The sequence below is a fragment of the Lynx rufus genome, unplaced genomic scaffold (genome assembly GCF_022079265.1).
Source record: "Lynx rufus isolate CCGP_SWC_20201006 ecotype Redwood Valley unplaced genomic scaffold, mLynRuf1.p SCAF_16, whole genome shotgun sequence".
Taxonomy (NCBI): domain Eukaryota; kingdom Metazoa; phylum Chordata; class Mammalia; order Carnivora; family Felidae; genus Lynx; species Lynx rufus.
This window is the reverse complement of record NW_025814830.1, coordinates 38,951,004-38,973,055: the sequence shown is the minus strand read 5'-3', so window position 1 is coordinate 38,973,055 and position 22,052 is coordinate 38,951,004. Positions and strand designations below refer to the sequence as shown.

Genomic DNA, 22,052 nt, shown 5'->3' with positions numbered 1-22,052 from the left:
TTGGGCTCTGTGCTGGCAGCATAGAGCCTGCTTGAGATTCTCTCTCCCCTTCTCTCTGCCCCTCCTGAGCATGTTCTCTCAAAATAAACTTAAAAAAAAAGACCTGTAATGGCAAACATTTATGATCCCTTACTGTGGGCCATGCTGTGTACTAGATTCTTATTTTGTCATTTCATCCTGACAGCAAACTTATAAAATAACTGTTATTCTGTCTTAAAGATGAGGACACTGAGGCTCACAGAGTATATGTAGCATGCCTAAGCTGACATAACTGTCAAGTGGACTGTTTAACTACCAGGCCCTATCACTGCCAAGTATAAACAATGTGAGGGCAAAGCTCAAGTCACTCCTCCTCCCATTTTCCCATTCATAACACAGAAAAAGTAAATGCTTGTTGACTAAATATGTAACCTTCACAGCATCCAGAGTCCTTCAGATCTATAGAAACAGAAAGTAGGTTAGTGATTACCCAGGGCTGGGCAGTAGGGGATGAGGAGTGGCTGCCAATAGGCATAGGGTTTTCTGGGGATAATTAAAATGTTCCAAACTTAGATTGTGATGAGGGTTGCACAACTCGTAAATATATTAAAAACCACCAATCTGTATATTTTAAATGGGTGAGTTTTACGGTATATTATATACTATATGTTATATAACTATATGTTATATATATAGCATATGTTATATCTCAATAAAGTCGGATATTTTCTTAAAAGTTCTTCAGACACAGTGGAAATTAAATTTGGGACTGCTATTACCTAAGGGTCTCCTTTCTGTTCCTAGATGTTTTTGGACCCCACACTACCTAATTTGTAGTGTAAACTCATAGGGTAACCAGCTCCCTGGATATTGGCCTCCCATCTGCCATGTGCAGAGTATTTCTGTTTATTTGTCCTACACCTGCCTCCAGGTTTTCAAGGAAGGCTTATCTGGTCCCAGTATGTAGTGGCTGCATCTTTGGGTACCTGGGGATCTATCTTCTGGGGTCTTTTTCCCTGCTGGTCTCCCCATTTTCTGTGGCTCTGTGCCCATACAGTGATCCCTGGACTACTACTGCAGGCCCCCTGCTCAGGGGACCATATTGGGAAGGGAGGAAGGAGAAGGGAAGAGGGCCAGCACGCCTAACAGTCCTTCCCAGGATCCCCCTCCATTCTCTATCCTAAAAGCCCCAAGGCAGGCAGTTGCAAGTTTCTGCTTCCCTCACTAGATACCCCAGTTGCTCCCACCCCCACCTCTAGAGCCACTCCCCCCCCGACGGACACAGGACACCCATCCATCTGAGAGATATTTAATGTGTCTCAGGTTCAAGATACAAGATACAAAGCAGGTATTAACCCCAGGAAAGTTACCTGCCACCCAGTCAGCCCCCTTATTACTTCAGCCAGGCATCCCAGCCCCCAGAGCAGTGGAGTGGTGGCCCTGGAATACCTGGCTTCTTTCCTATTTGGGGAATGTCAAGGTGGTAGTGTCCCAGAGGCCACTATCTCCCCTCCTTAGAAAATATAGACCCAGAGATCTGAAAGTTCCAGACTTAGATGCAGAGCAGCATATCTTCAGAGTGACCCCTGCCAAGAAACAGCCCTGATCTGAAGCCAGGCCCAGCCCTGTGGCCTTGATCCTGTAAAAGAAAGAACTATGGCCCCAATAAATGTCAGCAAAGTGTAGGAGATAAAGCAAGAATTGGACACAGATTCCCACTGCCCCTCAAAAATTGGCTATAGGTAGCTGACCCAACAGGTAACAAAGCCTAAGGTTGAGACCTGCTCCACCTCCCACCCCAGTGCCTCTGAGGACCAGCCCCTCAAGGAGCCTCGTTGCCAGGGTACTGTCCTTGAGCTGGTGCTGGGGTGAGTGAAGGGCAGGAAAGGCCAGCATTAGCTGTGGAATGATGCCTTGCTTTGGGGGCAGGAACAGCTGCCTAGAGTGACTCCCAGGGGGTCCACTGGGGAAAGAGCATCAGCTTCCCAACTGGGTGGGCCTAGCTCCTAGAAGCTCTGGACTGGGTCTTTAGCCAGGGTAAGGGCCTTAGTGAAAGGGAAGATGGCAGGAATTAGGAGCAGGGAGGGTAGTGAAAGTGTCGCTGTGAGGACCAGCCCAACACCCTTCTGACCTGCCACAAGGAAGCCCAGTTGCTAGTTCAGGCTCCTCTGGCCCCCTGTCAGGCTAAGTGGGCTCCTCTGCCTCTGCCTATTGCCCAGGGAAGACTTCCCATGGGGGATCCAGCCTCCTACTCCTCCTTGAGTCGTGGGCTACAGCCGGCTACCTTTGTTGAACTGGATGCACCAGTGGGAGTTGGCTGTGCCTGGACTAAGATGGGTGCGGTCCTCATATCCCATGAGGGGCTGTAGCTCCTGCTGCTGGGGGATGTCAGCGCTGCTTTCACTGCGAGAGCGGCCAGCTTTGGCCAGGCTTGGGGGAAAGGCGAAGCTAGGGCGTGGATCATACGGCAGGTTGAAAGGGTGCTGAGGCTCTTCAGCAGCCAGTGGGCAAGGAGGCAAGCGGGTCACAGTTGGGGCTTGGGTACAGGGTGGGGATGCCAGGCTCTCCAGGGATGAGATGCTTTGGTTCCAGCCTGTCTGCATGTCCACAGGCACAATCTTGGTGGTTTCCGAGGACACGTAGACTGCCAGATCTCCCTGCCCACTCTTCCAGGGTAGCTCCTTCTCTGCACAGGTTGGGGAGGGGGGGATGATGCGTGGGCTTGGGCACACCTCAAGGCTCCCTAGGGACAGAGAATACACACGAACTCATTAGTAACACATTGGAATCCTTCTCAAGTATAACTGCATTTTTATAAATAAATTCATTCCACATTTGCCCTATTACATCCATTTGTGTAATTAGTTGATGAATGCTTTGCCGAGGGAAAGCACTATAGCTGGTTTTGCTCTCATTGTATCCTTAGCACCTAGAACAGGCCTAGACACATAGTAGTTGCTTGGCAAATACTGACTAAACAAATGAAAATAACTAAAGCAAGAGAAAGCAGGAGCCAGGCAGGAAAAAAGTGCATCTGCAATCAGCCCTCACTGAGTTGCAGCACTGGCATAGGAAACCATATCCTGCCAGGCCCATCCCAGAGGAGACAGCAATGAGGGTGAGGAATATCTCGAGGCTCTACACCAAAGGCTTTGGTGCTGGACACCCTGCCTGAGCACCCATAACAGCCCTTTGGTGGGACAGAGCCCAGGAGTGTGAGCTCATGCAAACCCAATAGTAGGCTAACACTGTGCCACAAAGGGGACCTGAGCCAGGAGTCCCAGGACTGCTGGCAGCCAGGATGGAAGACTGGGCCACTGCACGGCAGGAAGTTGGAGGTTCTGAAAGAGGAAACATGGGAAAGAGAAACCCCTGGACACCTACCACCCCCTGCTCTCCAGGTCAAGCATGATGCCTTGCGTATAACAGGTGCACATACATACCTGCTCATTGATAAAGTCCTGAGCAGTCAAGTACAGTATGAAATGTATTGATGCTGTGATTGGAAGTAAAACTACCTCTCTTAAAAGACCTTGAATATTACATTTTCACAACAACGACCAAACTAAAACAACAAAAGAATTCAGTCTTCACCTTTGGAGGATGCTTCATCGGTTTGAAAACCAATTAGTGAAAGGAATAAAATCAAGCATTTATCTAGTCCAGTATGAACTGTACCTCAAAGTAACAAAGTCATTGATGAGAAGTTTTTTTAATAGAAGAATTGCTAGTAACGCAGACGAAAAAACAATGTAGAATATGACCACTGTACAACCCTGGATGAAATGTTGGATCTAGCAATGATCATCAGTGACTGCTAAGACTGGTGAAACACTGATGGCGAACTTCATAATGGACGGGGCTAACATCTGAACCCAACAATCAATATTAACCTCACAAAAGAGAAACAGTGACATGGGATGTGTTTCCTGATGTGATACAAACTACACCATCACTGCCTCTCAAGTAAGTATTCTTACCAAAACATCTAAACTGAAATCTGATCTAGATTTAATTGCTGGTTTAAAGGAAATATAAGGCATGGTGGAACATATTAAATTATGCTTTGGGGATGCAATCAGCAAAATCCAGACAAGGAAAGACTGTGGGACAAATAACCAGATTATTTCAATAAATACATTGGAGGGACACCTGGGTGGCTCGTCGGTTGAGCATCTGACTCTTGATTTTGGCTCAGGTCATGATCTCACAGTTGTGAGACCAATCCCTGTGATGGGGTCTGTGGTGTAACATGGAGCCTGTCTGGGATTCTGCCTCTCCCTCTCTCTCTCTCTGCCCCTCCACTGCTCACGTGCGTGCATATTGTCTCTCTCAAAATAAATAAATAAATAAATAAATAAATAAATAAATAAATAAATATTTTTTAAGAAGAGCCTTTTAAAAAGGTAATAATGGGGGCGCCTGGGTGGCTCAGTCGGTTAAGCGGCCGACTTCGGCTCAGGTCATGATCTCGCAGTCCGTGAGTTCGAGCCCCGTGTCGGGCTCTGTGCTGACAGCTCAGAGCCTGGAGCTTGTTTCAGATTCTGTGTCTCCCTCTCTCTGACCCTCCCCCGTTCATGCTCTGTCTCTCTCTGTCTCAAAAATAAATAAACGTTAAAAAAATTTTTTTAATAAAATAAAATAAATAAATAAATAAAAAGGTAATAATGAATAAATAAATACATTGGAAGGGGAAAAAGGAGGTATGGGGACCTGTAAATCAGGGCTTTTCAAACTTGACACCACTGACAAGATGGGACACAGGTACTTTGTTGTAGGGCTGTCCTGTGTATCACAGGGTATGTAGCAGCATCCCTGGCTTCTACCCACTACATGCAAGTGCACCTCTTCAGCTGTGGCAACCAAAAGTGTCTCCAGATATTGTCAGATGTCCCCTGTGGGCAAAATCACTCCACTACCACCCCCTTGAGAACCATTGCTGTAGGTTAAAAGAGACTTATCAACCAAATGTCATGTGAGGGCCTTATCTGGATTTTTATTTTAACAAACCTACTGTAAAAAAAAGAATATTAAGACAATCAGGGAAATTTGAACACTGGATATTTGACGACAGGGACTTTAGATATAACAATAGTACTGCAGTTGTATTTTTTAAGAAGAATCCTTATCTTTTAAAGATGCATGCTTAAGTATTTATTGACAAGGTGATATATTTGAGATTTGCTTCAAAAGAAGCCAGTGAAGAGAGGGGCATAGGTGAGGGGAGAGATGAAATAAGATTGGTTAGGAGTAGGTAATTATTGAAGCAGGGTAATAGGCAGTTAACTTTATGATTCTGTCTATTATATATTTTGTTATTTTCTATAAGAAGACATTTAAACGACACCTGAGGATGCTGGAGCCAACTAGCAATGATATGAGTAAGTTAGGTCTCCACATATGGAAACATGTATGTATTGTTTTTTATCTGCTATAATGCCATTTTGATGAATTCAGGCTCCTCCCCCAGGTCAGGCGGCCACTTTCACCAGGTGCTCTCTACCTGAGGGCAGGTGTGCTGAGCATGAGTCACAACAGAGCCTGGTGTTAGGTTTGCTTGTCACCTCATATTCCTAGCTAGACTGTAAAGGGAGGCAATGAGGCAGTGAAAAAGGTGTAGGTTTTGGGAGTCAGATGGGTCAGGTTCAAATTCCAGTTCTGCTGTGGGTTGCTGGACAAATCCTAAGTCCCTTTTTTCTCTATGAACTCAGTTTCCCCACCTTGGTTATTGTGAGGATTGAATTAGATCAGGTATGTCAGATTTCTGATATAAAGGAGATGCTCAAGAAATGCTGGTTGGTTAAGAAATGAGTAGGAAAAGGGAGTTGTCTGGAGGAAAGGCCATTCGTGAAGAGGGAAGAAGGCAGCTGCACAGCTCCCGCTTGCCCCAGGTGGGGGTGGGGGGCTGGGAGGAAGCCATTACCTGAGACCTTGACCTCTTGGAGAACCTCACTGGTGGCCCGAGCCACAAAGATGATCCCCTCGTCGTCCTCCTTCTCTGTCTCCGAACTGTCACTCTCTTCCTCCTCCTCAGACTCCACAGTTAAGATCACAGCAGCTGGACAGGGACAAGAGCTGAGTGGGGGTGGCCAGCCCAGCAGCTGCCTCTTGGTATTGCACGATGCCAAACCAGCTCCCTGTCCACCCAGGCAGAGCCCACGGCTGGCAGAGCCTCCCCACCTTATCCTCTGGCTCTTTCAGCACTGGACTAGTGGGTTGGGGCTGAAGAGGAAGCTAAGTGGGGCTAAAGAGCCCTAGGAGGCCACCAGAGAAAGCAGAGTCCTCAGAGGAAGCCAGGAGGGAAGTCGTACTTTCTAGCTCCTCCATCATCTTCTCTCAGCCCTGAAGCCCCATCATCAACTGAAAACATGAGCATCAGGAGAGCTGGAAGACCCATCAATGCTCAGCTCATCCAAAAAACTCCTGGTTTTGTAGGCAGGACACTGGGCCCCATGGGTGACCCATCCTTCAAGCTCCCCCCTTCTCCATGACACCTTCTCCCTGTCCTTAAGGCCTCTAACCTGTAGTTATCTACTAGATACCTCCTGTCACAAATTAAGAACTGCTTAGAACATGTCCAGCTTTGAAATCAGGTAAGCCCAAGAGGTCCCTGAGGGAAGGAGCCTCAGTCCATGGCACTGAATGTAGCACAGAGGAGATCCTCCAGGTTTTGGCTGATGGGCCTCTGCCCCCCACCCCATCCTCAGCCCCCCCCACCCCCACTCCCTGCTTGCCTGTGTCCTGAACACTCAGGTTTCGAGGAGGTTTCCCATTTGTGGCCTCAGTGTTAGCTAAACCATCCTTCTGAGGACCAAGAAAAAAAACCCTAAGTCTCTGGCCCTGGCTCAAAATCCCAACCCTGTTGTCTGGTAGGGTCTTCCTGACACAGTTGGGGAGGGAATCTATATCAATCCCAGTGGTTCCATCAGCCCTTGGCCCCCCAGCCAACTGTAGAGTCTAAGTAACCTATGCCCCAGCAAGGGCTCTGGATGCCTCAGCCTGGGCTGAATTAGGCACTCCTGGAGCACCCCCTCCCCCTGACCTCAGGAACCTGCCTTTCTCATGCTGGGTCACTTCTGGTAGGAGGTCCTGCTGCCTCCCAGGATGTGACCACAAAGCAAGATGCAGATCTCCCTCAAAAGGGCTCACCTTACCCTTCTGGGACTCTAGGAAGATACAAAAGGGAACCCAAACTATTGCAGCCACCAAGACTCTGAGGGTTAACCAACTAGGGGTTCCCCTGGGCTGGATTCCAATACTTGGGAGCTCAAAACTATGTGCCATCAGCCTCCAGCCCCAAACAGAAGTCCCAGAGAAAGCACATGCCTTCTTGCGACTGGTCTTGCGAGGTCGTGGCTTGCTCTTGGTGAAGCAGATGTTGTGCTTGGTGGACTTAAAGGACTCCAGCCGCCGTTTCATGTTCTGCTGGAAGATCTCCTTGTCCTGCCGTTCCTGCGCATCCTCTGAGATGAAGTGGCGGCTGCAGCTGGCTTTGTACTGACAATGACAGGCCCACCCTGCCATGAGGCCAGGAGCCTTGGCCTCCCACAGGAGACCAGGCCATAGCACCATGTGCACGATAGACCCTCCCAGCCCCATTTTTCCAGAACTAGCCACGGATTAAAAAAACAAAAAGTACAAAAGGAACCCAGCCAGACACTCTGCATTCTCAATTCACTGGGGGAATAACTTCCCTTTATCACTGAACCTATCCCCCCAAATCTGGCTGTCCCTATCCTCCACACTACACTTCCCCAATTTTCTCTGATATGAAGTAACAAGAGGCAGGGGACCCTGTATCTTGTCCCTTGGGGCTGCAATGAGACTGTGGGGGACATTTCCTTCTTTGCCCTTCCATTTAAGGAGCCTGGTCCCTGTGCCTGGCCCACACACCCCTATCCAGCTATATAGGATTCTCCCTCTACGAGAAACTCTCCAGCCAGCCATTTCTGCAACAACCTTGGACTTCCAGAACTGTCTCTCCTGACACCCTGGACTCTTTTGATCCCAAAAGCCACCTGCACCCAATTTAGGACCACTCCCATCATCTATTCCTTCCCACTCTTTCTCACCAAGACCAAGCCCATTACATACCGACCTAGACTGCCAAAAAGAAGTACTGCCATCTGGTCCAAATCACCTTATCTGGGCTCACCTCCCTAGTACGACCCTTTCTTACAACTTGTATTTTCTGCTGCCCCAATCCAGTTCTAAGAGCTCCCTTCAAGTTTTCCATCTGCCTTCCCCCACCTAATCACCAAGAGGGATCCCTCTTTGCTGGGGGTGCAGGAATCCAGCTCCCTCACAGGCGTACCCTGAACCCTGGCCTCCACTTTGCTCAGCCCACTCCTCCCTGCCTCCATCAGCTCCCTGCTCCCTCCCATTTCCTGGCCCTCCAGCACCTTCACTCCTTCTCTCATCATGCCAACCAGCCCACCACCCTGCTTTTAAGCATGCCCCTGGCCCATTCTCCCCTGAAGAAAGCCTTTTCATTAAGGCCACTGCTTCCCTTTTGCTGCCAAACTTTTATACTTTGATTCTGATACTTTCCCTTATACCCATTACTTTCTTAAATACCAGAAATACAACTACCAGGGTCCACAAGTCCACAGTGCTTTCTCCCTGGTCACCAGTGCCATGGCATGATCTCTGGTTAGGCGCTAGCCTGACTTCCGTGCAGCATCCAGCCGTCCTTCTGGCTCAGGCCTCCAAGACACCATCTGCTACTGCGCATCTCTCCTTCGCTGGTTCCCATTCCTTTTCTCCCATGTGCATTTCTCACAGTGTTGTCCTTGGCCTTCCTGTCTCACCTCCAAAACCTCTCTGCAGTGAACTCTCCATTCCCCCAGCTTCAGCTAGCCCAGTCACAGACATCATGCAGCCATCACACCAGCTGCATTTAATCACCTGGGCGATTTATTAAGGCCATAGATTCTTAGTCCCATTCCACACTACAAAATCAGAATCTCCAGGAGGTAAAGCCAGGAATACGTAGTCTAGCAAGCTCCCCCAAGGGATTCTGATGTTTCCAGGTGAGGAAATCTCTGACAATAAAGACTATTTATGTTTATTTCCAGCCCGCATCTCTGAAACTATAATCTCATATTTGTAACTCCATACTAAACACTCTGTCTCTCTCTCTCGGATAACATTTCTGTGAAGAACATGAAGAATTATGGATTGTGTTATGGTATAACTAAATGGATTCAGAACTAGTTGAGTAACCATACCCAAAAATGCTTGATCCATGTCAGTCTAGAGGAAAGTCTTTAGTAGCATGCCACAGGGCTCTGTCCTCAGCTCTATCCTGTTCAACTTTTTATGTTGATTTGGATAAATATAAAGTTAACAGGCTTAGCAAATTTTCACATGATGTGAATCTGAACAGATATTTGGTGCCAGACATGGGATCCAAACGATGCACTGATGGGCTAAATCAAATAAAATGACATTTAACGGGGATAAGCACAGTCTTACTCCAGTTTTGTTTTGTTTTCTAATTGATTACATAAGAACTGGTTGAACTGCACCCATTGACCAATCTTATGCACACACATCCATAGACAACCAATCGTTATGTACAACCTGATGTGATACAATACATAATACAAAGCACACCTACTGAATGTTCCTGAATCTGACCAGGCCTCTAGATTTAAGTACCAGGAAATACAGGGGATGGAGGAACATGTTAAACATCGCCACTGGAATATAATTAGCAAAATCTACAAAATGGGAAATTCCCTGAGACAAAGTATCCAGTTTTTTCAATAAATAAATAGCAAGTGGGAGAAAAGGAGAAGGAAGTATTAGAGATTTTTTTCTTTAATAAAGAGAAATATTTACCAAATGCAAAATGTGGGCTTTATTTGGATTCTGATTTAAACAAACCACCTGGAAAAAAGATGATTATGAATACTGACTGGATATTTCATGTGAGAAGAAATTATTGTTATTTGTTATAAGCGATAATCACACTACTATTTTATACATACATTGTATACGTAGACTTCTTGCCACATAGAGATACATATTGAAATATTTAGAGGTGATAAGCTATGTCTGGAGTTTGCTTTAAGATAAAAAAGTGTGGATGGGATGAGGTATAGGTACAGAATGTAACAAGATCAACCATGCATCGATAATTAGGGGAGCTGAGTAATGCATAAATCAGTTATTTTATTCTGTCTAGTTTTGTGAGTGAGATGTGCCTTAAGAAAAAAGTAAACAAAATGAAACAAAAACCCCCACAGGTTGGATGAGACAGAGTCGAATAGCCATTAACTGAGGAAGACATGGGAGTATGCCTGATTGTAAGGACATTTTGGGGCCTCAGAGTGGTAAGACAAAGCTGGAGGGATTCAGAACATCGGGAAGAGACTTGCAAGTTCTAGAACTAAAAAGGTAAGAAAGCCTCTATGCCCTGCTGTGGTCAACCACATCTAGAGCAGCATTCAGGGCCTTGTTTCTTATGACCAGAGAAGACATAGGGAGACAAGGGAGAGGGGATGCTGGCCTGAGGGCAAGAAGGACTGTGTGAAAAGGAACTGTCTTGAAACCTTTGAAGGCTTATTCTGCAGAGCTGCTGAGAGTCAAATTATAACCCGTGCCAACAAGTTAAAGGAAGCCAGTTCTGTCTCAACCGTAGAAACAATCTTGACTGTTAAAACTGCCAGGAATGGTAACAGCTGCCTTCCCATTTCTGAAAAGTTCAAGGTAATGGCATGCTGCCCCCTTGTGGGGTTGCAACAGATTCCTTCCTGAATGGGTTGGACCATTCCAGCCTGAGCTTCCTGACCTGCATTAGACTAACACTACCTACAAGAGATGTCTGCCTTCCCCATACTAAGCTGGTCCCACAGGCTTCCTCAGCACTTCTGTTTCTGCCTGTGACCCCATCAAGCCTTCTGTAGTCCATCCCCTCCTCTCCCCCTTAAGACAACCACTCAATCCTATGTGCTCCTCTCCTTTACCACCACCCAACTCTGATCCAGTGTTTCACTCCAGCCTCCCAACTGGCTCTCCCAGCCTCGCACCTCGCCCCTCCAATTTGGTCTATGCTCTGCTACCAGAGGAAGATATCTTTAAACAGTGCTTATATCAGCCCAACCCTTTCCAAAAAAAAAAAAAAAAAGCTAAATGTTATTACAAGATAATGCCCATGCTCTTCCACTGGGCACTTATAGCTCTTCACTAGCTGGTGCCAATTGCCTCTTGAGCCTGCAGTCATGGTCTCCCCAGACCACTCCCCCAACTGCCCCCCACCTCCACTCCCCTTTGGAACTCTTACACCCTCCCTGCTCTCACCCTGCGGCGTGGCTTGTAGAGGCCTCCACAGAGCAGATGGTGCATCACAGCATCCTCACGGTCCCGGCCGCTGCGCACTGTGTCAATCACCTGCAGATCCAGACACGCTCCACTGCCACTCTCCCTCCTGCAGGAAGCAGGGAACATGTGTGCTAAGGAGGGGCCAGGAGGCACAGGCCAGGGGAAGGGCAAAAAGCAAAAGTGCCCACAAATCTTTCCCAGAAGGGATGCAGAGAGAGGGCCCAAGAGAGAGGAGCTTGAGGAACTGGAGGGGGGTTCAAGGACTTACAACAGGTTCGTGACAGATGTCTCTGCCATAGAATTGCGGCTGGGCATAGAGGGCAGAGTGAGACCTGTGGAGGACAAGATATGGCCTCCCTGCTGGGGCCAAGACAGAGGTCAGAAAGCAAGCAGATTGAGGGCACCCCAGACAGTCAAAGGGTAATAAAAAGAACAAGAGTTAACACTTATTCTCTTCTTTTGATCATCTAGGTACTATGCTATGCACTTTACATACTGAATCCACAAAATTCTGTGACATATGTATTCTTATTCCTGCTTTCTTACAACAGAGGAAACAGGCTGAGAGAGGATAAGGGACTTAACCAAGGTCACAAGTCTGTAAGTGATAAGACTTGAACTGCATCTGCTGACTCTAGAGTCTAGCTGTTTCTCAACTTTCTCTACTCCTTGCCAGACTCTGAATTCAGCATCAGGTCAGGCTGGTTTCTGAAGGTGCCACTTTACCAGTCTGCTAGGAATTCCCAATTCCCCGCTCAGGTCCTACCTGCTTGTCACTCCTTCCTGCCCTGCTCTGCTGGCTACCCACCACTGGCTGCTGGCCCACCTGGTCCACGAAGCTGATGGCATCCCGGATGTTGAGTCGATAGTACACATCCCAGATCTGGTCCCGGATGCGGTAGGCTGACCGTCGCATCAGCAGCTGACTCAGATACTTCTTGTCAAACTGTTCCCACCTACAGAAGATGTCAGGCCCAGGCCTGAGTCCCATCCCCAAGGCCCAGCTGGCTGGCCCTTCCTCAGATGAGGTAGGGGCACTGCCAGCATCAGCCTGGCTCTCTTGGTATAGGCCTCTCAGCCAGGGAGAATATTGAAGCTAGTCCCCGCCCTTATGGAACTTACAGCATTATAGGAAAGCCTGACATTAAATTGAAGTTATTACAAATAACCAGAATTGCAACAATAACAAGAACTACAAAGGATAATTATAGAGTATGATAGGGATTCGTCCTAGTCAGCGAGGCCAGGGAATGCCTCCCTAGGGACTTGATGCCTATAGTGAGATCTGAAGGAGAAACAGTGGTTAAGAAGGTGAGAAGGTGAGAAAATGTTCTAATACACAGAATATGTGCAAAGGTCCCAATGGCAGGGTAGGGGAGCACAATGAGTCCTGAGGTTCTAAACCAGGGTCCATGTAATTAGCAGGCAGACAGTCAAGGACAGAGCACAGCATGATGAGGCTGGAGTCTGGAAGGTGCCAGACCACACAGGGCCAGGCAGGCCTCACTGCGAAGACTTGTCTTATCCTGAGAGTACTGGGATGCCACTGAAAGGGCTCCTGGCAGAGGTCACCCAGCCCAAGCCTGGCTGTGCCCCTTCTCAGAAGTGTGGCACATCCCCAGTGCTGCCCTGGCTGGTGGGTCTGCTGCTGCTGAAGGAGCCTTGGGGGAGCTCCCTCACCTGTCCCTCCAGTAGTGATAGCCATGGTGCCCCACAACGTCCTCCACTGCAGCCAGAATGTGGTCAAAAGTCTAGAAGGGGGGTGGGTAGGGGGACTGGATCAGGACTCTGCTTAAAATAGAAGGAAGAGAGGTATAGGTGGAGGGATGGGGTTCTGGTACCCACGTGCTCATGCAGCTCCTGGTTCAGGGTGGGTTTGTGATGCTCACTCCTCTTCACCTTCAGCCACTTGACCAGTGGCTTGATGGTTAAGCCCTATGGACAGGCAGCAGGTGAGCCCTGCCCTATCCAGTTCCCTGCCTTTCTCTCCCCATAATTAGGCCTCAGCTTCAGTACCTCCACCTCACTGCACTCAAAATCTGAGAAGTCAGGCCCCTGTATCCCCCAATAGAAAGAGGAGCCCCTGTCCCAAAGGCTCCATGCCTCCCCCAGGGCCTGTTGGACCTTCTCCCTACCCAGCCTCATGGGCTCTCCCACCTGCACAATGACTGTGAAGAAGACCACCACAATAGTGGTGGCCACAAAGTAGTCCTTGGCAGGGACCTTGGTCTTGTCCAGTAGGATGACGAGAGCGAAGGCCACAGCCCCACGCAGGCCCCCATAGGACATCACCACCTGGTCAATCTTGTCCAGAGGAACCAGCCGGAACTGATTCAGCACCCACGTCTGCAGGACTACGCCTACAGCAGGAGGGAGGCCAGTGGGAGCAGGGCTTTGGTAGTGGAGGACCCAGGAGTGGATGATACCAAGTATCTGGGCTAAGGTCTGACAGGGGCTAGGAAGGATGAACAATAGTGGGGAGGCTTAGGAATTGACAAGGATATGGACTCAGACTAGGAGATGAGCTGGGGCAGGGCAGGAAGTAGAGTGGGAAAGCAGAGGGTGCTGGCAATACCGAGGGCTCGGAAGAACAGGATGAAGAAGAGGGTGCCCAGCACCAGCCCAGAATCCCAGGCCCACTTAGAAGAGTCCACAGCCGAGATGCCAAGCAGCATGAAGATGACTGTCTCAGCACAGCTGGCTAGAGTCTTCATTGTGTATTTGACAGCCGTGCGTGACTTATGGGAGATGTTGGCCTCCACGTACTTCTTACAGCCCAGGCCACACATAGTCACCCTGGAAGAGGAATTGACAGACAGGACAAGTAAGGAGTGGTTGCAGAAGCACAGCCTCTGGGGTTCAAGCGTGCTGCAGGAGGGGTGTTGCCCATCACAGGATGTCAGACCATCAGGGCTGAAGCCCAAGGAGGCATGGAGACAGTCTCAGAACAACTAGTGGGGGTCTTAGGATAAGGGTCCAAGTCTCCAAGTTCCCATTCAGTGCCTCCTGGAGAGGAAGGTGGGAGAAACATGCTCTGACTAGCATCCTTTCTAGGCACCTTTTGCAGTACTGTAGCCACTAGAGCCAGTGGCACCAGGCCTTGAGATCCACTTCTAGCTCAGCCTATACCCCAGAGAGCACTTCAGGAAGAGGAAGACTAGGTTCTGCAGTGCCCAGGGCAGTTCTAGAGGTAGATCCTGAAATATGACGTGAGGTTTACTGTCTTCCCAGGGGAATTTGAGGCTCCCACTACCACAAGGGCACAGGGAAACCTATTGCCTCCTTAGGGTCTTGCTTCTGTCCATGTGAGGGGCAACCATCTCCAATGCCCCCTCCCAGCTGCCTGCATGCAAGGCCCCCAGGACTCACGCAAGAATAGCAGAGAGAGAGGCCATTTCAGCAGTGAGGTAGGCTGCATAGGCGAGGAGGAAGACCAGCAGCGGCTCGATGATGCGGACCCGCTTGGTGAAGCGTGTGGTCAGGGCCAGGAGGAAGGCAAAGACTAAGCCCACGGCTGCCCCGCCCAGACTGACCACAAACAGGGAGGCTGGGGGAGGAGTGGGTTGTCAGTGTGACCCTTGGCCTGGACCCCACCCGGGCGGATAAGACTGCTGCCTGGCAGGTAGTAGAGGACAATGCCCACTGTACTCCCAGGGGTCAGGATCCCAGAGCCAGGATCCCAGGAAAGCCCCTCCTTCTCAGGTTCTCAGGGCCCCATTTCTCTATAGAGGAGAATGAGGCAACCCAACAGCCTCCTCTGTCCTGATGCAGTAGGGGGCAGGACTCAGCAACCCAGCCAAAGCGGGGAAATACTGACCGACTCCTTTCAGGTAGTCAGTGGCCTGCACATTGGCAGAGCCCATCTCCACAAAGGAGTTGCAGACCTTGTACAGCACCTGAGTGAGAAGATGAGAGTCAGGAGAAAGGAGAGGGAAGGTTCAACTGGGACTACTGGGAGAGGGTGAAATCTGAGGTGGTATTTCTTACCCAGGGAACCCAGGGAAGGGTCTGAGCATGCTCAGACACCCAACTAGTCAGAGCATGGCAACAGGGGTCAGGGAATGGCAGCCAGCTGAGCACTCTCACCACGGTGACAGCATCATTGAGCAGGGACTCGCCAAAGACGATGATAAAGAGAGTGTCGTTGACATGCACCTCCTCAAAGACAGCCAGCACAGCCACAGGGTCCACCGCTGAGATGAGGCTCCCAAATAGCAGAAAGTCCAGCAAGCTGGCCTGCACTCGAGGGGCTTTTGAGGGATAGATGGGGGACAGCAGTTGGCGAGGTATCCAGTTTCCCACAGCATTCCCTGTGACAAGCCCTGGCTCCACCCCCACTGTGGAAACAAGGATACCCAGAGAGGACTTGGGATGGTGAACACAGCATCAGCCCGCAGGTCAGGACACTTGAGCCTAGGGCCTGGCTTTGCCACTTACCAGCTCTGTGATGTTGGTGCTGTCACTGTCACATGACTTCTCTTAAGCCATGCCTCCTCATCTGCCTACCTCACGAGATTGCTGCAAAATCAACCCAGGAGATGGCTAAGAAAGCTCTATATAACCTGAAAAGTTAAGGTGGCACTGATAATAAAATCTGCAGCTACAGTAATAAGAACCACCAGCAGGTGGAAATTGGCTGCTGACTGGCTTTATTAGGGAGATAGTGCTTTCTCCCACCCTTGTGGTTCTCCAGCCTAAAGGATATGACACTCACAATACTCAGCAGGAGGGGTAGGGGCTGTCGATCTGTGAGGGCTAAGTATGGTAGGAAAAGCACCCACCGTTGGGAGAACTTGAACATGTCATAGAGTCTCTGTTAGCCTGTTTCCTCATGTATATATTGTGAATAATAACAGTATCTACCTCAAAAAGTCCTTTATTTAGCCAGAGTCTAACACAAAGTAAGTACCTAATAGATATTACCTATTTTAGGATTATTATTATTACTATTATTGGTACTATTATTATGGTCTGATGTCCTCCCTTCCCTTCCTGCCCCAAAGAGTTCACTCACCCATTAGGAAAACCAGGTAGGAGGCCTCAAGTAGAAATTGCAAACCTCCCTTTGTACCTTGGAAGAAGTCTGAATTATCAACATTCCGAGTTGAATGGATTTTGGTGCAGGAAATGAGGAAGAAGGGAGCAGGAAAGACAGTCTGAGGGCAAAGAACCTCAGTAAAACAGACCTCTCCTGCTAACCTTTATCAAATGACTTTAAGGGCCTCTATTTCTTCATCTATTAAATGGGACAAATTATACCCCAACAGAGTAGCTATAAAGAGTCCATGTGATAAGTAAAGATATAATATCCAGGGTAATGTATTGCATTCTGTGGATGTATAATATGGATTTATCAAAAATAATAAAGGCACCTGGCTGGCTCAATCAGAAGAGCATGTGACTCTTGATCTCAGGGTTGTGAGTTTGAGCCCCATGCTGGGTGTAGAGATTACTTTTTAAAAAATTTAAAGGGGTGTCTGGCTGGCTCAGTCAGAAAAGCATGCAACCCTTGATCTTGGGGTTGTACGTTCAAGCCCCACGTTGCATATAGAGATTACTTAAAACTAAAATCTTAAAAAATTATTATAATAAATAAATAGATCTTAATAAAAAAAATAATAATAACAGAAAACCACCCTAATGTGGCCTGGGCAGAGCCAGGATGGCTGGCCCTCACAGGAATGGTGAATTGTGCCTCAAGGGAGCAAGGCTGGCAAATGGCAGTGTGGTAACAGAGGGCAGGAGGCAGCAGTAGTAATGCAGGCTTCCCAGCCTCAGCAGCCCACATACAGCTGGGAGCCAGGCCTCTGCTCAGCTGTCATGCTGCAGAAGCCCAGACTCAACTGGCAGAGACCTAAATGAAGGCTGTAGGCCCATCTGGAGTATTGCCTTGCACTCCAGGTGGGAGGGACCTAAGAACTCTCAGGGCATGGCTCTTGCCAATATGGGATCTCCAGAGGTGGAGAAGGGGGTTGGTCCAGGTTCTAGGGTCACTCACCCACAAGTCCAGCCTGCTGCAGGCCCCAGAGGGCAGCACCTGTTGTGAAGGCATTCCAGAGTGTGCCCACCACAGCATAGGTGAGGATGGCACCCAAATTATCAAAGAACAGCCGGCTAGGCATGAAATAGCCTGAGTCCAGCACAATAGGAGGCAGCAGGAAGAGGAAGAACGTGCCTGGCTCCAGCTGGTACTCAGCTTTCTTGGCCACAGCCAAGACAATGCCTCCAAGCACCAGTCCCAGCAAAATCAGCAGGCAGCTCTCAGGGACCAGTGATGTCACCTTCCGAGACAAGTGAAACACTACAATGCAAGAAGAGGGCAGGATGCATCAGCTTATTGGACACACACACACACACACACACACGTGCGCACAACACATATACACTGGCCTATAACCTCCCACTCTTAGAAAGTTATCCAAGGTCAGGAACCCTGACCCTGAGACCAAGGAAAGAGAAAAGAAATGCAGGACTACTAGAATCTCCAACCTCCATGCCCATAAACCCTCCACTGCAGCTAAAGTTGTCTGTTTCTTGGTGTTCCTGTCATGGTAACCTAGGCCTTTGCTTGTTATTTCCATTTCTGGCAATGCCCCCTCCTCTCTACTCTCATCCTCAGGGCATCTCACCTTTCTCTGATCTCCCTTATCCGTAACCATTATTTGAGCCTCAGCAAATGTTATTTGGTATATTTCTGTGTATAACATAGCTGTAAAAATCAGGGCCTCTAGATCCAGGCTGCCTGGGTTTGAAGACTACCTCCTCTATTTACTAGTTCTGTGACCTCAGAGCACATAACTTCACCTCTCTTTCAGTTTTCTCATCAGCAAAATAGGAATAAAAACAGTAGTGATCTCATAGGATTGTTGTGATGTTTAAATAAAGCAATCTACTCAATAGCACTTAGCCCAATGCTTTATCGTAATCACTCAATAAATGTTACCTAATATATTATTGAGTCCTGCCTCCCTAACTAGACCATAATGCATATTACACCTCCTAACAGCACTGTAGACCTCCTAGCCCAATGTGCTTTTCATTATAATGCCTCAACTAAGGAAACAGTAGTTGAAAAACATTGGGTTTAGCGGTAAGACGATCCCTCATTCATCAGGCTCTGTCGCTTTCTAATTGTATGATCACAAACTAATTTACCTGAACTTCAATCTCTTCTCCTATAATATGAAAAAAATACCTATTACACAAGGTGGGTATAAAACGATACAGTGTGAATGTGCCCACCAGGATATCACACATATAGTAGGTTCTCAACAAATATTAATTAAAAATGACTCTGAGGAAGGGACACCTGGCCAGTTGAGTAGGTGGAGCATGTGACTCTTAATCTTGGGGTTGTGAGTTCAAGTTGGGTACAGAGATTACTTAAAAATAAAAAATCTTTAGGGATGTCTTGGTGGCTCAGTTGGTTGGGCGGCCAACTTCGGCTCAAGTCATGATCTCACGGCTCATGGGTTTGAGCCCCACGGTGGGCTCTGTTCTGACAGCTCGTAGCCTGGAGCCTGCTTCGAATTCTGTGTCTCCCTCTCTCTCTACCCCTCCTCCGCTTGCACTCTGTCTCTGTCTCAAAGGTAAATAAACGTTAAAAAAATTTTTTTAATAAAAAATCTTAAAAAAAATGACTCTGGGGGAAAATAATGACAGACCTGTCCCCCAGGAACAGAAGACGAAGCATGTAATGGGTTTCTAGCACTATCGCCACTCCTACCTTTCCCCACTAAAATAAGTTGTTTTGTCTCTCCCTTGGGCCCTGAGATCTCAAGTGAACAACTCTCCCCATACTTGGAGTGGCAGGTAGTGAAGAAGCCTCCATGTTAGCCTATGTGAGACCCAATGCCAAGACAGTGCCCTTTGGAAGTCATATCCAAAGGGCTTCAGGCAGTTCCTGGTACATAGTGGGATCTATATAAATATTTGTTGAATAAAAAGGAAAACAAAAGAAAACAAACCTCCTAGTAATAAAGCTGAGGGAAGGTATTCCAATCTCTCCCCTCCTCTGTGAGAAGGTTTTTTGTTTTTTGTGGTGTGTGTGTGTGTGTGTGTGTGTGTGTGTGTGTGTGTGTGTGTGGCTGTTGAAGAGGCTATCTTTGCCTACCCCCAGAGGAGTTGGCATCCAATTATGGGGGAAACTACAGTCATTACTATAAACCCTAAATAAGGCAAGAACTTTCTTACAACCCATAGATCCTCAGTAAACCCAATTCTTGGTTCCCAAATCTGAGGCTTCTCCCACCTTGCTCTCACTGCTGACAGACCCTAAGGCAAATTCAGTCATAGATCTGCCCATACACATCCCTCCCTACTTTTAGTTTCCTTCTCCTCTCCTTCAGGGACTCTATTCCATCCTCACCTCCACAGCATGCATCAGCCCCCACAATGCAATCCAAAACCCATCACCAAAGTCTGCTCTCAGGCAGAAGTAGGCTCCCTGAAGGCATTTCAGCCCCCATTTTCCATTATTAATGGGCTGACAGAACAGAGTGGAAAGTTCTTCTGTCCCTGCCCAGCAACTCCTCCCCACCAACAGAGTCCCTTGGTAGGGGGGTGGTGGGCAGTAGAGGGGCAAATTCTAAGCTTCGTAATTCCTACATGAAGACTGTATTGGTGAGACTGGAGTACAGGCTGTGCCAGCATAGCTGGGGAGTGAGTAGCAACGCTCAGCTATAATTAGTCACCCCCAGAGCAGAGCCTGCAGAACAGGGAGAGGGAGGAGGGTCTCTGGTGGGAGGAGGGGCCACTGGCTGCTCAGAAGTGGGGAGGCAGGGGCAGAAGTAAGGAAAAGCAGCTCTATTCAAGGTAAGCAATGTGAAGCACAAGTTGTGCAGACAGAAGGAGGTCGGCTGTCCGAAACCACCTAGTGTAGGCAGCATATAGTAAGCAAGGCCCTGATAAATAAGGTGGGTTTTTGTTGTTGTTGTTGTTTTGTTTGTTTGTTTTACCCCTGAAGTGGGAAGAATGTAGACCTGAATTATGGGGGGGGGGGGGGGAGGTGCCGCTAAGCACACCTAAAGAACAGTGCATCTATAGGGGAGCAGAAGGGGACTAGAGAAAAACTGACAGTCTAGTAGCCCAAGAAAGTGGACACTTGGACGTGGTCTCCTGGGAAGACTGCTTCTTCAGGACCAAGATGCCTGAGCTTTCCGGAGAACACTATCCCTTCAATGTCCCCACTCATCCTCGTCGCTGACAGAGGGTTCTAGGAGGCTGGAGATTGCTGGAGGAGGGGCCAGACCGAAGGGTTTACTGCAAGGGTAAGAGGGGGGCAGAGAGGGCAAAGGAGTCTAGGGATGAGGCTGGAGAGAGCAAAGGCAGCCCTTAGGGAAGGCAAAGCCTCAGACCTCCCCCGCGCGAAGGGGAGGAGGCAGAGCCACAAGAGAGGGCGCAGGAACTCTGTGAGAGCCCGGATTTGTGGAATCGGAGCCTGAGTCCTGGCACTGTGCAAGAAGCCGGCCCAGATCTGGCGACTAAGGGGTGGGGGTGGGTCCGCTGCCAGCCACCGGACTGGCTTTCCCACAGACGCACTCACCTATTTTGGCCAGGCTGGCCACCAGGATCCACAGGGCTACCAGGTAGGGCGCCTCCACCTCGTGCCACTGCCAGCGGAAGAGCGCCAGCCCTGGAGGAGGCTCGCCGGGCGACCCCGGCTCCCGGGTGGGCTCTTCGGTTGCGGCCGCCCCCGCCAGGGGCAGCCAGAGCAGCGGTAGTGCTGCGCACAGCATCCTGCCGACTGCCTAGCCGCCCTCCCGGCACCGCACGGCCGCCGGCCTCGCGTCGCCGCCGCGCCTACCGGCCGCCCCCGCGTCACGAGCACGTGGGGCCCGCTCCCCCCAATCCTGGCTCCGAAACCCCCAAGCCGGGTCCGGACTCCGAGACCGTGCTCCGGGCGCCCGGACTCTGGACCCCTGCTCCTCCCCCACTAAACCATTCTCAGCTCTGGAAATCCCCCAGTGCAGCTCTCCCCCAAGTCCCGAAACCTATTCCTTCGAGTCCGCTCCTCCAAACCTTCCTCAAAGCTCCCTCGACCCGGTTTCAGAACTGTAAGCCCCCACAGCCTTCCAGAGGCACTACTGTCCCACCCGCCCAAGGCTGCAGCCTGCGGGGGGGGGGGGGGAGGGGGGAGGGGCGGGGTTCAGGCCCGAGGGGCTCGTCTCCACAGCTAGTGCGGACCCGCGGCGAGCTGCCCACTGCTGTTACCAAAGGCTCAGGCCCCGACGCTGCCCCGTGCAGACGGCAGGTGGCAGTGCGCCGCCGCCCTCCGGAGCCTAGGACCCCCTACGGGCCCCCGCCCAGACCAGAGCTGCGCACGCGCATTGGGCGCGCCCAGAAAGCCGTGAGGGACAACGCTGTCCTCAAAGTCCCCAGAAACTCCAAGGCCTAGATTAGGCCCGGCTCTCCCCAGGCTGAAAAGAAAACTGTTCCTCTTTATCTCCCAAACCGAGGAGCACCCGGCCACACTTTCCATCAAACTACAAGGAAGTCTCCTCACCTTTTTCTTGAAACTGAAGGGAACGTATCTTCTTTCCCTAAACTATGGAAAACCCAGCCTATCAATTCCCTTCAAACTAAGAGGGATCCACTCACCTTTTCCCCCAAACCTGAGGAGGCATTCGGCTAATCTCGCCCCAAACTGAGGAGGACCGACTCCATTTTTCATTCAAGCTGAGAAGCAACCACCCCACTTCTTCGCCCAAACTGAGGAAAAATATGTTCTACCTCCCCACTCAAAC

The 22,052-nt window shown here is 49.4% G+C and overlaps 1 protein-coding gene across 2 annotated transcripts; it reads right to left on the bottom strand.

The window, feature by feature from the left end:
- Positions 1–1,274: 1,274 nt before the first annotated feature.
- SLC9A5 (solute carrier family 9 member A5) lies at positions 1,275–21,044 on the bottom strand. Of its 2 annotated transcripts, XM_047078568.1 has the most exons (16): positions 20,852–21,044; positions 17,306–17,608; positions 15,394–15,557; positions 15,125–15,203; positions 14,677–14,854; positions 13,883–14,103; positions 13,465–13,667; positions 13,153–13,242; positions 12,988–13,058; positions 12,134–12,263; positions 11,576–11,664; positions 11,287–11,413; positions 7,306–7,476; positions 6,714–6,783; positions 5,903–6,037; positions 1,275–2,722 (listed from the first exon to the last, which is right to left on the bottom strand). In XM_047078568.1, the coding sequence occupies exons 1-16, from the start codon at positions 21,042–21,044 to the stop codon at positions 2,250–2,252; spliced, it is 2,697 nt and encodes an 898-aa protein (XP_046934524.1). In that variant the 3' UTR covers positions 1,275–2,249. The 2 variants fall into 2 exon arrangements, with proteins under 2 accessions (XP_046934524.1, XP_046934525.1); XM_047078569.1 differs by lacking the exons at positions 5,903–6,037; positions 6,714–6,783; positions 7,306–7,476 and having other exon boundaries at positions 2,409–2,722.
- Between the last annotated feature and the right edge of the window lie 1,008 nt (positions 21,045–22,052).

What these genes read in the sequence shown, in the direction of transcription:
- SLC9A5 (XM_047078568.1), bottom strand. Translation starts at nt 21,044, where the DNA reads ATGCTGTGCGCAGCACTACCGCTGCTCTGGCTGCCCCTGGCGGGGGCG. An exon ending in TCTTCACAGTCATTGTGCAG is followed by an intron (nt 13,243 to 13,464) that starts GTGGGAGAGCCC and finishes GCCTGTCCATAG; the next exon opens with GGCTTAACCATCAAGCCACT. An exon ending in CCATCAGCTTCGTGGACCAG is followed by an intron (nt 11,665 to 12,133) that starts GTGGGCCAGCAG and finishes TGGCCCCAGCAG; the next exon opens with GGAGGCCATATCTTGTCCTC.